The sequence below is a fragment of the Somniosus microcephalus genome, chromosome 34 (assembly GCF_052327205.1).
Source record: "Somniosus microcephalus isolate GS21.2 chromosome 34, FLI_Smic_1.0, whole genome shotgun sequence".
In the NCBI taxonomy this organism is placed as follows: Eukaryota; Metazoa; Chordata; class Chondrichthyes; order Squaliformes; family Somniosidae; genus Somniosus; species Somniosus microcephalus.
Window position 1 is genome coordinate 3,608,720 of NC_141020.1, and position 16,616 is coordinate 3,625,335.

A 16,616-nucleotide genomic window follows, 5' to 3' on the forward strand; every position below is an offset into this window, starting at 1 on the left:
TTTGACTGTGGGGTGCATCGCGACCAAACCCAAACCAGCGTGCTACCGAGTACCGATTAGGGCCCGCGACCCTGGCAGATGTGCCCTACCCTAAACTAGGGATGCTAAGGCCAAGTCGTAGGACCTTTACTGATGTTTCCACTTGTGGGCGAGACCAAAACGAGGGGTCATAAATATGAGACAGTCACTAAAAAATCCAATTCGGGAGAAACCTCTTTACCCAGAGAGTGGTGAGAATGTGGAACTCGCTACCACAGGGGGTGGTTGAGGCGAATAGCGTAGAGGCATTTAAGGAGAAGCTAAATAGCACATGAGGGAGAAAGGAATAGAAAGTTATGTTGATGGGGTGAGTTGAAGAGGGGCGGGAGGAGGCTTGTGTGGAGCATAAACACCAGCACGGAGCACCGAATGGCCTGTTTCTGTGCCGTACATTCTGTGTAACTCAGTACAGACCCAATGGAACCGGAGACATGGCGATACATTTTATTTCAACAGATGCAGCATAATATAATTCTTCAAGCCAAGCAGTCAGCAGCTAACCAAGCCATGCCTGGCTTGAGCCAGCTGAGCAGCCAGGCGCCCACGATGCTGATCAGCAGCCAGGTGCAGTCTCCAAGTGTACAAGCCCAGGTGCATACCACCTCGGCAAGTGTGAAGTCCCAGCCTCACGGGGGAGGCCAGGCAGCGCTGGCATCACTTCTCCAACAGACATCCGTCCTTGTGAAGACATCTTCGGCAGGTGAGTAACCGAAATCAGGCGGGGGGGGAAGTTGGCGAAGAATTTGAGTGCAGCAATACAAAATGATCAGATAACCTGTTTTAGTGATGTTGGTTGAGGGATAAATATTGGCTCCTGGACTCCAGGGAGAACTCTCCTGCTCTTCTTCCAATAGTGTTGTGGGAGTGTTTACATCCACCAGACGGGGCCTCAATTTAATGTCTCATCCGAAAGACGGCACCTCCAACAGTGCAGCGCTCCCTCAATACTGGCCCTCGACAGTGCAGCGCTCCCTCAATACTGGCCCTCGACAGTGCAGCACTCCCTCAATACTGGCCCTCGACAGTGCAACTCTCCTTCAATACTGGCCCTCGACAGTGCAGCGCTCCCTCAATACTGACCCTCGACAGTGCAGCGCTCCCTCAATACTGACCCTCGACAGTGCAGCGCTCCCTCAATACTGACCCTCGACAGTGCAGCGCTCCCTCAATACTGGCCCTCGACAGTGCAGCGCTCCCTCAATACTGACCCTCGACAGTGCAGAGCTCCCTCAATACTGACCCTCGACAGTGCAGAGCTCCCTCAATACTGACCCTCGACAGTGCAGCGCTCCCTCAATACTGACCCTCGACAGTGCAGCGCTCCCTCAATACTGGCCCTCGACAGTGCAGCTCTCCCTCAATACTGGCCCTCGACAGTGCAGCGCTCCCTCAATACTGGCCCTCGACAGTGCAGCGCTCCCTCAATACTGACCCTCGACAGTGCAACTCTCCCTCAATACTGGCCCTCGACAGTACAACGCTCCCTCAATACGGACCCTCGACAGTGCAGTGCTCCCTCAATACTGGCCCTTGACAGTGCAGCGCTCCCTCCGCACTGCCCTGGGAGTGTCAGCCTAGATTTTGTGGAATTCTCTGCCCCAGATGGCTGTGGATGCTCAGTCGTTGAGTATATTCAAGGCTGAGATCGATAGATTTTTGGACTCTAGGGGAATCGAGGGATCAGGGGATCGGGCGGGAAGTGGAGTTGAGGTCCAGGATCAGCCATGATCTTATTGAATGGCGGAGCAGGCTCGAGGGGCCGAATGGCCGACTCCTGCTCCTATTCTTATGTCTCTGGAGTGGGACTCTAATCCACGAGCTCCTGACGCTGAGGCGAGGGTGCCACGGCTGACACAGGAGCCGAGGGTTACAGCCGCACAAGGCAGGAAGGAAATCTGTGTTGTCCTGTCTGTAAAAAGGCTGGTTGTGATTCCCAATGTTTAATTATTTTGCGCAGTGGAGCAGTGTGTGTGTGAACGCAGTAAACTGGGGTTGCAACTGTTCCAGAGTATTAATGGTCCGATGAATTGTATCGTTAGTAGAGCGGGCTTTATTCCTGCGGCTCATTAAACATTGTCCCGTTCGTTATGTCAGGCACCACGACCACAACAAGGTCTCCAGACAGCAACGTCATCTCAGGGGGAGCTGGAGGCACCTGCCACTTACAGCAGGGAGCAGCGGTTTCGTTACAGATGAAGCCTCTCGCGCAGCACCAGATCCAGCCAGGACTACAGGTAGGGAAAGGGCATTGCAAACATTTGTGTTTATTGTAATAAACCACACTCGCTTTCATATCGTGCCTCATCCAGTCGAACGTTTCAAAGTGCTTCACGCGACGAATTTCCTTTGAAGTGCAGTGACTGGTATGTTGGTGAAGCACTGCAGCACACGAGAGGGAGAACTGGTTAATCTGGGGGTGTTGGCTGAGAGGGGAATGTGGGTCAGGAGCACTCCCTGCTCCGGACAGATAGGGCCTCGGTTTAACGTCTCATCCGAAGGACGGCACCTCCGGCACTGTGGCGTTCCCTCAGTACTGCCCCTCGGACAGTGCGGCGCTCCCTCGGTACAGCCCCTCGGACAGTGCGGCGCTCCCTCAGTACTGCCCCTCGGACAGTGCGGCGCTCCCTCGGTACTGCCCCTCGGACAGTGCGGCGCTCCCTCGGTACTGACCCTCCGGCAGTGTGGCGCTCCCTCGGTACTGCCCCTCTGGCAGTGCGGCGCTCCCTCGGTACTGCCCCTCCGGCTGTGCGGCGCTCTCTCGGTGCTGTGCGGCGCTCCCTCAGTACTACCCCTCCGGCAGTGCGGCGCTCCCTCGGTACTGCCCCTCCGGCATTGCGGCGCTCCCTCGGTACTGCCCCTCCGGCTGTGCGGCGCTCCCTCGGTACTGCCCCTCCGGCAGTGCGTCGCTCCCTCGGTACTGCCCCTCCGGCAGTGCGTCGCTCCCTCGGTACTGCACTAGGATGTGTCGGGCTAGATTATGTGCATCAGTCCAGAAGTGGGGCTTGAACCCACTCCTTGCTGACTCAGGTGGGACTGCTACTAACTGAGCCAAGCTGACAAAATGTGCGCTCTAAACGAGCTGGAACAGACATGAGGGGCCAAATGGCCACCACCTGTACTGTAAATTCCGGAGGTTCTGCTTGCGTGTATTTTTTTTTACGATTTTTGGTACTTTCACTGAATATGTTGCCTTGCTTTTGTAGTCAATGTTCTCTCTCTGTCTCTCGCCCCTCCTCCCCCAAGTGTTTCCATCACACACGGCGTCCAGCATTGACCCACTGATGCGTTAATTGTTCTTGGCCTTTCACAGACTAAACCTGGAGTAATCGGCTCGATTTCGAGCCTGAATATGAGCTTGACCAAAGGACCGATACAGATCCAGCTGCTCGGCAAAGGACTCACGCAGTTAATGCCAGCTGCCTCTGTGCAGGCACACCAGGTACGTAGCAGGGTGCGGTGGCACAGCGCTTATGGTACCGGACTAGTAATCCAGAGACGTGAGTTCAGATCCCACCACGGTAGCTGGGGAATTTAAATTCAGTTAATGAAATAAATTTGGAATTAAAAAGCTAGTGTCAGTAATGGTGGCCATGAAACTACCGGATTGCCGTAAAAACCCATCTGGTTCACTAATGTCCTTTTAGGGAAGGAAATCTACCGCCCTCACCCGGTCTGGCCGCTATGTGACTCCAGACTCCACAGCAATGTGGCCTCTAAAATGGCCGAGCGAGCAGCTCCGTTGTACCCAAACCGCTACAACAAAGTCAGCACCGTGGGGGTATCTTCACCACAAGGACTGCAACAAGGCGGCTCACCACCACCTTCTCGAGGGCAATTAGGGATGGGCAATAAATGCTGGGCCTTGCCAGCGACGCCCACATCCCGTGACCGAATACATTTTTTTTTTAAAGTGAAGGGCTGGCCGACCTTCGGCAGGATGGGAACTTTCTTCTAACAGTACTTGGGCTCCCCAACGGCGGAGAGCGGAACCCCTCTTGTGTCACGGTGTAGTCTCCTCCTTTATATTGGGGGCTGTACCCATAGAACATAGAAACATAGAAGATAGGAGCAGGAGTAGGCCATTCGGCCCCTCGAGCCTGCTCCGCCATTCAATGAGATCATGGCTGATCATCCAAATTCAGTACCCGGTCCCTGCCTTCTCCCCATATCCCTTGATCCCTTTAGCCTTAAGAAATATATCCAACTCCTTCTTGAATATATTTAATGAATTGGCCTCCACTGCCTTCTGTGGTAGAGAATTCCACAGGTTCACCACTCTCTGGGTGAAGAAATTCCTCCTCATCTCTGTCCTAAATGGCTTACCCCTTATCCTTAGACTGTGACCCCTGGTTCTGGACTCCCCGACCATCGGGAACATCCTTCCTGCATCTAGTCTGTCCAGGCCTGACAGAATTTTATAGGTTTCGATGAGATCCCCTCTCAATCTTCTAAACTCCAGTGAGTATAAGCCCAATCGACCCAATCTCTCCTCATACGTCATTCCTGCCATCCCAGGTATCAGCCTGGTGAATCTTCGCTGAACTCCTTCCATGGCAAGAACATCCTTCCTCAGATAAGGCGACCAAAACTGCACACAATACTCAAGATGCGGTTTCACCAAGGCCCTGTACAACTGCAGCAAGACATCCTTGTTCCTGTACTCAAACCCTCTTGCTACGAAGGCCAACATACCATTTGCCGCCTTAACCGCCTGCTGCACCTGCATGCTTACCTTCAGCGACTGGTGCACAAGGACACCCAGGTCTCGTTGCACTTCCCCTTCTCCCAATCTATTGCCATTCATATAATAATCTGCCTTCCTGTTTTTGCCACCAAAGTGGATAACCTCACATTTATCCACATTATAGTGCATTTGCCATGTTTCTGCCCAATCACCCAACCTGTCCAAATCGTACTGGAGTTTCACGACATCCTCCTCACAGCTTACCCTCCCACCCAGCTTTGTGTCGTCTGCAAATTCACAAGCAGCAAAGGGAGCGGAGCTCGCCTGTGCCTAACCTTGGGCCCTCGTAGGAAGTGTGAGACGTAAAAAGACCAGGGTTGATCTAACTCACCTTCTCCCCTCCTGGTAGTTGCACGATACAACCATAAAGGAGTTGTTGACTGGAATCAGTGAATCAGAGAACAGTACAGCACAGAAGGAGGCCATTCGGCCCATCGAGTCTGTGCCGGCTCTTTCGAAGAGTGATCCAGTTAGTCCCACTCCCCCGCTCTTTCCCCAGATCCCTGCAATTTTGTCTCCTTCAACTATTTATCCAATTCCCTTTTGAAGGCCACTGTTGAATCTGCCTCCACCGCCCTATCAGGCAGCGCATTCCAAATCCTCACCCCTCGCTGTGTAAAAAAGATTTCCTCATGTCGCCTCTGGTTCTTTTGCCAATCGCCTAAAATCTGTGCCCTCTGGTTACCGACCCTTTAGCCATTGGAAACAGTTTCTCTTTATTTACTCTATCTAAACCCTTCATGATTTTAAACACCTCTATCAAATCTCCTCTTAACCTTCTCTGCTCCAAGACTAATCGCAGCAATCAATCTCGATCAATGAGTCTCCAACAGACCCAGACACGAGGTGAGGAAAACCCCCAGTGGTGGAGAGCTTTGGGAATCAGAGGTCCAGAGTCACCTGTCCCTCCCGAGCACGCTGCACTCGCCCCACGCCAACATGCCGTGTGTTTTTTTTTAATTGCTGCTACGGTTTAAGATGACATTCAATATTTCCAGTTGATCTCCCGCGCTATTCCAGCACCAAATTGCCTTTGAAGCGATTATTGGAAATATTTCCGCCCTCACGTGTTTGTTTGTCCTGTTATCATTCACAGATGGAGAATAAATTGGGAGCTTTGAAAACGCCAGTGTCCCTGCAACCGACAAAGGAAGCTGTGTAAGTAATGCCCTTAATCCACAAATTACAGCCAACTCTCTCCCCATCCCACCATCAGTCGGCCTGGCTCTAGAATTCTCCCCCTAAATCCTTCTGCCTCTCCATCTCCCTGTGTTACAGGCGCTATATAAATGCAAGTTGTTATCAGTGAGTCAGCCGTGGCTCAGTGGGCAGCACCCTCGCCTCTGAGTCAGAAGGTTGTCGGTTCAAGTCCCACTCCAGGGACTTGAGCACATAAAGCTAGGCTGACATTCCCAGTGCAGTGCTGAGGGAGTGCTGCACTGTCGGGGGTGCCGTCTTTCAGATGAGACGGTAAACTGAGGCCCCGTCTGCTCTCTCGGGTGGATGTAAAAGATCCCGTGGCACCATTTCGAAGAAGAGCAGGGGGGGGGGAGTTCTCCCCGGTGTCCTGGGGCCAATATTTATCCCTCAACCAACATCACTAAAACAGATGACCTGGTCGTTATCACATTGCTGTCTGTGGGAGCTTGCTGTGCGCAAATTGGCTGCCGCGTTTCCCACATTACAACAGTGACTCCACTTCAAATAGTACTTCATTGGCTGTAAAGCGCCTTGAGACGTCTGGTGGTCTTTCTAATGTTCACCCTAATTATTGAGGTGCGTGGCCGCTTTAACGGGCTACACGGCCCATTTGAAATTTCATGCTTGCGCGAAAACTCCCATTTGAAAAGCCGGTCCCGGGGGTGCACGGGACCTCCAGACAGCTGTGCGGCCATGCAGCTTAGCGGGAACGTTGGTTGTTATATAAAACTCAGGTTAGACCCGATTTAGAGCACTGCGTTCAGTTCTGTGCCCCGCACCTCAGGAAGGATATATGGGTCTGGGAGGGGGGCAGCGCAGATTCACCAGAATAATACCCGGGGCTAAAAGGGGTTAAATTACAAGGTCAGGTTGCACAGACTGGGCTTGTATTCCCTCGAGTTTAGAAGATTAAGGGGTGATCTGATCGAGGTGTTTAAGATGATTAAAGGAGTAGATCGAGAAAAACTATTTCCTCTGGTGGGGGTGAGTCCAGAACAAGAGGGCATCACCTCAAAATTAGAGCCAGGCTGTTCAGGGGTGATGTCCGGAAGCACCACTTCACACAAAGGGTGGTGGAAATGAGGCTGGGGGTCAATTGAAAATTTCAAAACTGAGATCGCTAGATTTTTGTGAGGCGAGGGATATTGAGGGTCACGGATCCAAGGCGGGTCGATGGAGTTAAGATACGGATCAGCCATGATCTAATTGGATGGCGGAACAGGCTGGAGGGGCTGAATTCTGTTCCTCTGTTGTTGTTTTACCAGCAGGAAGCTGCGGAAATGTCTACAGTAGCATGGTGGTTCTGTTACTGGACTAGTAATCCAGAGGCCTGGACTAATGATCCAGAGACGTGAGTTCAAATCCCACCGCAGGCAGCTGGGGAATTTAAATTCAGTACATTAAAAATTAATCTGTAATAAAAGCTAGTATCAGCAATGATGACCATGAAACTACAGGATTGTCGTTAAAAAACCCACCTGGTTCATGAATGTCCTTTATGGAAGGAAATCTGCCGTCCTTACCCGGTCTGGCCGATATGTGACCCACAGCAGTGTGGTTGACTCTTAACTGCCCTCTGAAATGGTGGCTCACCACCACCTTCTCGGGCAATTAGGGTTGGGTAATAAATGCCGGCCTTGCCAGCGATGCCCACATCCCGTGAACAAAACATAGAGTTTACAGCACAGAAACAGGCCGTTTGGCCCAACTGGTCCGTGCCGGTGTTTATGCTCCACACGAGCCTCCTTCTCCCACCCCCTCCATCTCACCCCATCAACATACCCTTCTATTCCTTTCTCCCTCGTGTGTTTATCCAGTCTCCTTAAATGCCTCTATACTATTTGCCTCAACCACTCCCTGTGGGAGCGAGTTCCACATTCTCACCACTCTCTGGGTAAAGAAGTTTCTCCTGAATTCCCTATTGGATTTATCAGTGACTGTCTTATATTGATGGCACCCAGTTTTGTCACTGGAGAATTTCTAGAGTGCGTCCCACCCTCCGTCCTAAAGCAGCGTGTCTGTGCCTCGATTGCAGGGTATTGGACCGACTCCACAAGGATCAGGATGCAGTGCTGCAACCGGACTACAAGTCCCCCTTCCGATCGTACGAAGACGTGGTCCACAGACTCCTGCCATATCACCTTTACCAGGGCACGTTACCATCGGGTGAGGAACACAGGAAAGGTAAGGTCCACGGGGCAGTTAACCGAGTTTCATTTCCAAACTCCCCCCCACCCTTTCCACGGCGCTGCTCTGTCACACCGCTGCGCTCCTCAGAGCAGCGCCGTGGTTTGTGTGAAGAGCTACTCCCTCCGGTGCACACTTGAGCTTCCCCTGCATTGCCTTGTTCAATCCCCAGTGCGCTCCTGCACACCACACTTACGGAGTCCTGTGTGTAAAGCTTTACTCGTGCCATGCAGGTCCTTTGTGCAGTTCCATACCAGTCCGCAGCCAGTGCAGTGGAACCAGCTTTACGGTGATCTTGGCTAAAGTTTACAAATGCATATTTTTTGGGCTGGGCTTATTCTGAGACTGGTAGGAGAGACACGGGCCGGCTGATGTAGTCCAATAGCCCTTTCTCGTCTTGTCAAGTGCGTGGTCCAGTTCAAAGGGAGCGATTAAGGAACCGGGATCGCTCTGTAACTGAACGTCAAGCCTCCCCGCTTTCCCCTGTCCTACCTAAGCCATCGGTGTCTGTTCGGGAACAGATTATACCGGGAAATACAGAGCGAGTCTGTCAACAACATCTGGAAGAGAACAGGTGGGTTAACGTTTCCGGTGTAAACCTGTCCTCAAACCTGTTGCAATAAAGGGTCAAAGAATTTCAGTAAATAAGGAGAAACTGTTTCCAGTGGCAGGAGGGTCGGTAACCAGAGGACACAGATTGAAGGTGATTGGCAAAAGAACCAGAGGGGAGATGAGGAGAATGTTTTTACGCAGCGAGTTGTGATCTGGAACGCGCTGCCTGAAAGGGCGGTGGAAGCAGATTCAATAGTGACTTTCAAAAGGGAATCGGAGCAATACTTGAAAAAGGAAAAATTCACAGGGCTGTGGGGAAAGAGCAGGGGGAGTGGGACTAATTGGAGAGCTCTTTCACCGGCACGATGGGCCGAATGGCCTCCTCCTCCTGTGCTGAGAGATTCAATAGGTCCCACTCGGAACACCAGCCAGTCCCGTCATTCCTCTTTCCAGGTGTTGAGAGCCTCCTCCGTGTTTCCGTTTGTTGTGTTTTATTCCGATGTTCAGGTTTCCCACTTTGTGGTAAATGTCAGTCGGCTCCTTGTTGAATGACAATTCCCCAGCCGCGAGCCCGTGATACAGTGGAACACTGTATCGCGCTGCAGGTGTCCAAAAGCATTTACTTGGCCTTTAAAACTTTGCACAACCATGGGCAGATCGAATATCTCTCCCCTGCCCGCCCTTCCCTCCCTCCCTCCCCAATTGTTTTCATTCATTTAAAAAATATATATATTTCGTAATCAAAGCGTGCAACACTCGGATGCTATCCAGTTCTGGTCACCGCACTTTAGGGAGCATGTGAAGGCCCTCGAGAGGGTGCAGAGGAGATTTACCAGAATGGTTTCGGGGATGGGGGATCTTAGCTACAAGGACAGGTTGGAGAAGCTGGATTTGGTTTCATTAGAGCAAAGGAGGTTGAGGGGTGATTTGATCGAGGTGTACAAGATTATGACGGGTTTGGATAGGCTAGACGGGGAAAGGCTGTTCCCACTAGTTGATGGTACAAGGACTAGGGGACACAGATTTAAGGTTTTGGGCAAGAGATACAGGGGGGGGACGTGAGGAAAAACGTTACTACGCAGCGAGTGGTGAGGACCTGGAACTCGCTGCCGACGGAAGTGGTGGAAGCGGAGACACTCAGTGTTTTCAAGGGGAGACTGGATAGGCACTTGAGGGAAATAAACTTGCAGGGCAACGGGGATAGAGCGGGGGAATGGGACTGACTGGATTGCTCTACAGAGAGCCGGCACGGACTCGATGGGCCGAATGGCCTCCTTCTGTGCCGTTATGACTCTGATGTTTCTCTCTTTCAGTGGACGAAGAATTTGAAGCCGTGTCGACGCAATTATTAAAACGTACGCAGGCCATGCTGAACAAATACAGAATGCTGCTGTTCGAGGAGGCCAGGGTAACGCATTTCTTCTTCTGCCTTCTGTGCACCGTCTCTGACCCTGATGGGACACCTTGTGTTGGAGTGTGAAGATATTTCCCTCCTTGTATTGGGGGAGGGGATGGGAGGAATTGGGTGTCACGTTTGATTTGATCTTTCAACCTCCTGGGGACTGCATTGAAATCCAGAGCAGGCTGGACATCGTCTCACCTGTGCAGTGCTCGAGTGACGTGGGTTCAGGTTGGTGCCAACCTCGGTCCGAGTTGGAGCCGCGCAAAGCTACCCTTGATTAGGGACTGAATTGGCGCTTTCACTCGCCAGGGGTGGCAGAGCGGCGTTGGGAGAAATGGAAGGGGAGTTATTTTGCTGCACTAAGGGGTCATCTGTGGTCCGAGCTGGAGAAACCTGGTTGGGGCAGAGCTGTGGGAGTCTTGCCCTGCATCGAACCCGCGTTGTGACTCGAGACAACAGCAGTATTTATATAGCGCCTTTAATGTAGTAAAACAGCCCAAAGCGTTTCACAGGAGTATTGTAAGACAACAAATTTGGCGCCGAGCCACATAAGGAGAAATTACGGCAGGTGAAAGAGGTCGGTTTTAAGGAGCGTCTTAAAGGAGAGAGAGGCGGAGAGGTTTAGGCAGGGAATTCCAGAGCTTAGGGCCTCGGCAACAGAAGGCACCAGTGGTTGAGTGATTATAATCAGGGATGCTCAAGAGGGCAGAATTAGAGGAGCGCAGATATCTCGGTGGGGGGGGGGGTTGTGGGGCTGGAGGAGGTTACAGAGATAGGGAGGGGGGGTCGAGGCCATGGAGGTATTTGAAAACAAGGATGAGAATTTTGAAATCGAGGCGCTGCTTAACCGGGAGCCAGTGTAGGTCAGCGAGCACAGGGGGTGATGATGGGCGAGTTAGGACACGGGCAGCTGAGTTTTGGATGAGTTTACGTAGGGTGTAATGTGGGAGGCCAGCCAGGAGTGGGTTGGAATAGTTGAGTCTAGCGGTAACAAGGGCCTGGATGAGGGATGAAAGGGCTCAAAACACACACATCCCCAGCGAGAGACAATGTTTGTCCCCAGAGTGCCGAGCGAGATGAGAGAGGGGATTCGTGAGCCATTGACGATTCTTACGAGGGAGTTGCTGAACACTGAGGAGCGATCAATAAATTGGAATCGGCCCATCGCCGTTCCCATTTCAATAAAACGATGGCAAAACAGCAGACACGGGTGGCCAGAGACCCGGGCAACCATACCTCCGTGCCGTGCACAATTAGGGAATGAAGTAAACCAGGATTATCTGTAGAATATTCGCCTAGAAAAGAGCAGCCAACGTGGATTCAGAAAGGGACGATCTTGCCCCACCAACAACCGTAAAGTCATCCACATCCCGAGCGACGTTCCCGCTAAGCCGCGCGGCCACGGGGCTGTCTGGACGCACCGCGCAGGCCGCCCGCCGGCTTTTATACGGGAGAAACTGCACAGGCGGGAATGTTTGAATGGGCCGCGCAGCCACTTGAAGGGGGGACTGATGTAAAAAGACTACTGAGAGCTTGGTTTGAGTATCAAACAAGGCTTTAATCAACTGTTTCAAACCATGAGATTTCTAGTTACATCACTAGTTCCTGGTTACAGAAACATCCTGAGCAAGCTGGGCCCACGCCCGAGTATTTATACTCCTTGGACGGCGCCACCAGCTGGCCGTCCAGTGTTACTTCATGAGTCATGATAAGATTCATGACAGGGACCGTGCACCAAAAAAAAAGTAAGAGGGGAACATTGATCCCAAGTGAACTGTGGTGTGCCTAGACCTGGATAACCCTAGTGCGTGACGGAGCCCCCTCCCCTGCGATGGGTAATCTAGGGCCGGCCGCACTGTTGTGACATTCCGGTGCTAATCTGGTTTGTCCCTTTAGAGCTGGTGCTTGAGACAGGCAAATCCAGGTAACTGTAGCTGATTATAAGCTGATGAGGTCAATCGACAGGCAGCTGCAGCTGGTGGCAGTCAGATCAGTGTGTTTTTCAAAGGTTAAGACTCCTTGTACGTGTCTGTCGCTCCCCCCCCCCCTTCCCATCACTAGCACTGCGTCTTCACCACAATCCATGGCCGAGGGGGAGACGAGCTCCTTCGGGCGCGATGTGGCTGGAGGTTTAGAAATGGGCGGGGGTGTCGCGCTGCGGCACAGTTCGAGTGGAGAGGAGTCAGAGCGAGAGCTGTGCCGGCTCCTGCCGCTCTGCTGCAGTGTGTCGCGACTGTTGCTCCGCATGTGACCGCTTGGCCCAGTTTTTACCACTCTCGCCTCTTGAGTCGGACGGGTCAGAGTTCAAGGCCCGCCTCAGGACTTGTGTTCCTAGTCGAGGCTGAGGCTCCAGTGTAGTACCGAGGCAGCGCTGCATTGCCGGAGGTGCGATCCTTCGGGTTGAGAGCTTATGGCACATTAGGTGGATATTATGATCTCATGGCGCTATTTGAAGAAGAGCAGTGAGTTCTCCCGGTGTCAGTTGTTGCAGCGCTACCACAGTCCTAACCCGAATCAGCACTGACCACCGGCGGAAGCTGGGACTCTGGCATTTGATGGATAAGCTTGTTAGCAGACCAAGTTTGGAAAGGCCCACTTATTGTCCTCTCTTTGTTTCTAAGGAGATTTGCTCCGCTAAAAATGTGCAATAACTGGGGAGTTTCCGTTCCTGGTGCAAACGCTGTCCTTAAACTGCCCCAAAGGATCAGCCAGGCCTGGACAATGAGAGTTTACAACCTTATTACAGCACTCCGACAGTGCAGCACTCCCTCAGTACAGGGCAGGTAGAGGGTGGGGGAGAATATTAATACATTCAGTATACGGGAGATTTCTGCTCGTAATTCTGGTGAGGTCCGTAGCCATAGAAAATTGGACAAAATTGAAGGAAGGTTGGACTAATACATTCATCTAGAAAGTGTTTCAATATGTAAGATCTTTACATTTAACTCCGCTCTAAGGGGAAGGTGTCGATGGCTTTGCGTTCTACAATGAAATGATGTCTTTCTGAATTTCCAGAGGCTGAGTCCATCGGCCGAGATGGTGATGATCGACCGGATGTTTATCCAGGAAGAGAAAACCTCCCTTACCACCGACAAACAGCTGGCAAAAGAGAAACCGGGTAAGGCTTGTGGCAGTTACTGTATTGCCGTTGGGGTTCAGAGGGCAGGGCACACTCCATTAAAGGCTGGATCGAGATTCTGATGAGGGGCGCGTGGTCTTTCGGATTACTTTCCCAATCCGACCCGATCCTTCGGTGAAGATCCTGCTCGCCTATGCTGGCTGACCAGTTCTGGGCCGATCAGTTCCTGGCTGCCTTTCCCTCCGGACCAGTGCATGCAGGAGGTTTGCCGTGATGTTGAGATTTGGGAGAGGTTCGGGTGAACTCCGCGTATTGTGGCGCGCTTCTGGTTCTAAGTGTGGACATAGAAACATAGAAGATAGGAGCAGGAGTAGGCCATTCGGCCCCTCAAGCCTGCTCCGCCATTCAATGAGATCATGGCTGATCATCCAAATTCAGTCCCCTGTCCCTGCCTTCTCCCCATATCCCTTGATCCCTTTAGCCTTAAGAAATATATCCAACTCTTTCTTGAATATATTTAATGAACTGGCCTCCGCCGCCCTCTGTGACAGAGAATTCCACAGGTTCACCACTCTCTGGGTGAAGAAGACCCGAGGTGTTGTGAGCTGCGAAAGCAGGAAACCTGTCTCTACTTTACTTTATGTTCTTTGCATTTCACTGTGTCCCTTGCACTAGTGGAGGAACCGCTACTGTTTGCCTAGATATTCAAGAAGGAGTTAGATATATTTCTTAAGGCTAAAGGGATCAAGGGATATGGGGAGAAGGCAGGGACAGGGTACTGAATTTGGATGATCAGCCATGATCTCATTGAATGGCGGAGCAGGCTTGAGGGGCCGAATGGCCGACTCCTGCTCCTATCTTCTATGTTTCTAGTGCACAAAGTGTGAAATAGAACCACAAAATCTTACAGCACGAAAGAAGGCCATTCGGCCCGTCGTGGCTGTGCCGGCTCTTTGGTAGAGCGCTCTAATTAGTCCCAATAGCCTTGTAAGGTTCTCCTTTTTAAGTATTTATCCAATTCCCTTTTGAAAGTTACTATTGAATCTGCTTCCAGGCAGCACGTTCCAGATCACAACAACTCGCTGCGTTTAAAAACACATTCTCCTCCTTTCGCCTTTGGTTCTTCTGCCAATTAAAAAAAAAAAGATTAATTATTTAAAATGTCTGAAAAGCTTAACCTGAAGTTTACAACAGGGATGATTCCACTCAAACCCTGGAGTATGCACAGATTTATTAATGTGCGGTGCAATTGCATTTCAGTTACCAGAACAAAATTTAAAATAGTTCTGCTTCCCTTGATAACTCGGGGAGATGGGAATACACAACAGGTGTGTCACCATCTGTAAAGAGGAAGAATAGGTTAGTGTAGACTAGGAAACGACAACTACAATTTGCATTTATATAGCGCCTTTAACGTAGTAAATCGTCCCAAGGCGCTTCACAGGAGCGATTATCAGACAAAATTTGACACCGAGCCACATAAGGAGATATTAGGACAGGTGACCAAAAGCTGGGTCAGAGAGGTCGGTTTTAAGGAGCGTCTTAAAGGAGGAGAGAGAGGCGGAGAGGTTTAGGGAGGGAATTCCAGAGCTCGGGGCCCCAGGCAGCTGAAGGCACAGCCACCAATGGTGGAGCGATGAGAATCAGGGATGTGCAAGAGGCCAGAATTGGAGGAGCGCAGAGGTCTCGGGGGGGCGGGGGGGGTGGTGATTGTAAGGCTGGAGGAGGTTACAGAGACAGGGAGGGGCCGAGGGCCACGGAGGGATTTGATAACAAGAATGAGAATTGAGGCATTGATGGGGAGGAAGGGAAAAAAATGGAGTTGAAAGGAAGTGTGTAAAAAAAAAAAAATAAAAAAAAAAATTTTTTTTTTAAGTTTTCAAATGTAAATTCTTGTATTTTTTTTCCACCGTAGATGAATATGTGGCATCTTCCTCCAGATCCCATGGTCTTGCTACCTCTTCTTCATCCCCCTCCTGTAACACTTCAACAGCTTCACTGGAAACCCCTCGGATTCCCCCGATTCAAACCACAACACCGATCCACCCTACGAAATTGGTGATCAAGCAGACAGGAGGCTCGCCTTCTGTGTCGTGGGCAAAGGCATCGCCATCGTTGGATGGAGACGATGACACTCTTCACACCAGAAGCAGGCCTCCTCCAATGAAGACGTACGAGGCGCGGAGCAGGATTGGCTTGAAGCTGAAGATCAAGCAGGAGGCGGGGCTCAGTAAAGTGGTTCACAACACGGCTCTTGACCCGGTGCACCAATCTGTCACCAAGAGCTCAGTGATCAAAAGCACCGAATGCCCGGTGGTCACCAGCGTTGGCCAGATGAACGGAACTCTTGATCACACGACGCCGTCTCCCGTTGAGAAACAGTCGCCTCGCAGTGCCAACTATTGCAAGCTGCCGCCGCGGAAGACTTATAAGGACAACGTGCAGTCACTTTCAGCTAACCGAACTGCTGTTAACCCATCTCAGGGTGGGCCAGTCAGGGTAGAGGACAGCAGGAGGGAAACATTATCCAAGTGCGAGGTAGCTTCCAAAAGTGTCATAGCCACGTGCAAATCTGCGGAGAGTCCAAAGGTGAGAACTGGGAGAACCAGGCCTGAGGACAGCCCGAAGGCCTCGAGCTTCAGTAAGAAGGCTCGAACACATACGAACCTTCTGCCTCCCAAATCGGAGGAGCCCCCCGGAGGGAAAGCGGACGATGGCGCTGGCGGACTCATGAAGCAGCTGTCGGACGTTGAGGACGAGTTAATGCACAGCGTAATCAAAGCAGATCCTCCTGACGGGTCCTGGGAACTGACGCTCCCGCCCGCCAAGCGGAGCAAGTCAGAGTCGTTCGACATGGACAATGCCAGCTTCTCCAGTGACAGTCCACAGGACGACACGCTGAACGAGCATTTGCAGAGCGCCATCGACAGTATCCTGAACTTGAGGCAACCACAGTCTGTGTCCGTAGCTCAAAACCCAGTGTCGTCTCCGTACAATTCCTCAGAAATGAACTCTTCACCCTTTTCCCCCACTCCCCACTCAGACAGCTATCTTGCACCCAATCACAATGGAGGCCTTGGAGCTAGAACTTACACTAGATGACTCAGTCCGTTCGACTAGTACTTTATCCCAATGTTGGTACGATGGCTGTGCTGTACAACCACAACACAGCTCATTAAAGAGATGATATCCCTTTATGTGAGCCTACCTTGGTGGCATTTTGTAAACATTGCATCCTAAAGCGATCTTGCTCAATACATTCTTGAGGCTTTTAACATTAGTGAAAGATGCAGTGATAACCCTCCAGTGTAACCTGTGATGAGATTGCCACTGCCTCTCACGTGGGGCTTGTACCTTTTCTAACAGGTCGGTTGGAAGTGGCACAGGCTGGGGGAAGGGATGATACAACTTGC

General features: G+C 51.5%; 1 protein-coding gene across 3 annotated transcripts in view; it reads left to right on the forward strand.

The window, feature by feature from the left end:
* LOC147096649 (BRD4-interacting chromatin-remodeling complex-associated protein-like) overlaps positions 1-16,400 on the forward strand; it is a 126,069-nt gene extending 109,669 nt beyond the window's left edge. For all 3 annotated transcript variants that reach the window (XM_085973199.1, XM_085973200.1, XM_085973201.1), the window contains 8 exons: positions 496-739; positions 2,134-2,273; positions 3,350-3,478; positions 5,880-5,941; positions 8,019-8,167; positions 10,036-10,130; positions 13,140-13,242; positions 15,119-16,400. In XM_085973199.1, coding sequence (XP_085829325.1) covers positions 496-739; positions 2,134-2,273; positions 3,350-3,478; positions 5,880-5,941; positions 8,019-8,167; positions 10,036-10,130; positions 13,140-13,242; positions 15,119-16,305 — 2,109 coding nt within the window. In that variant the 3' untranslated portion in view covers positions 16,306-16,400. The remainder of the gene's footprint in view (positions 1-495; positions 740-2,133; positions 2,274-3,349; positions 3,479-5,879; positions 5,942-8,018; positions 8,168-10,035; positions 10,131-13,139; positions 13,243-15,118) is intronic.
* Positions 16,401-16,616: the final 216 nt, after the last annotated feature.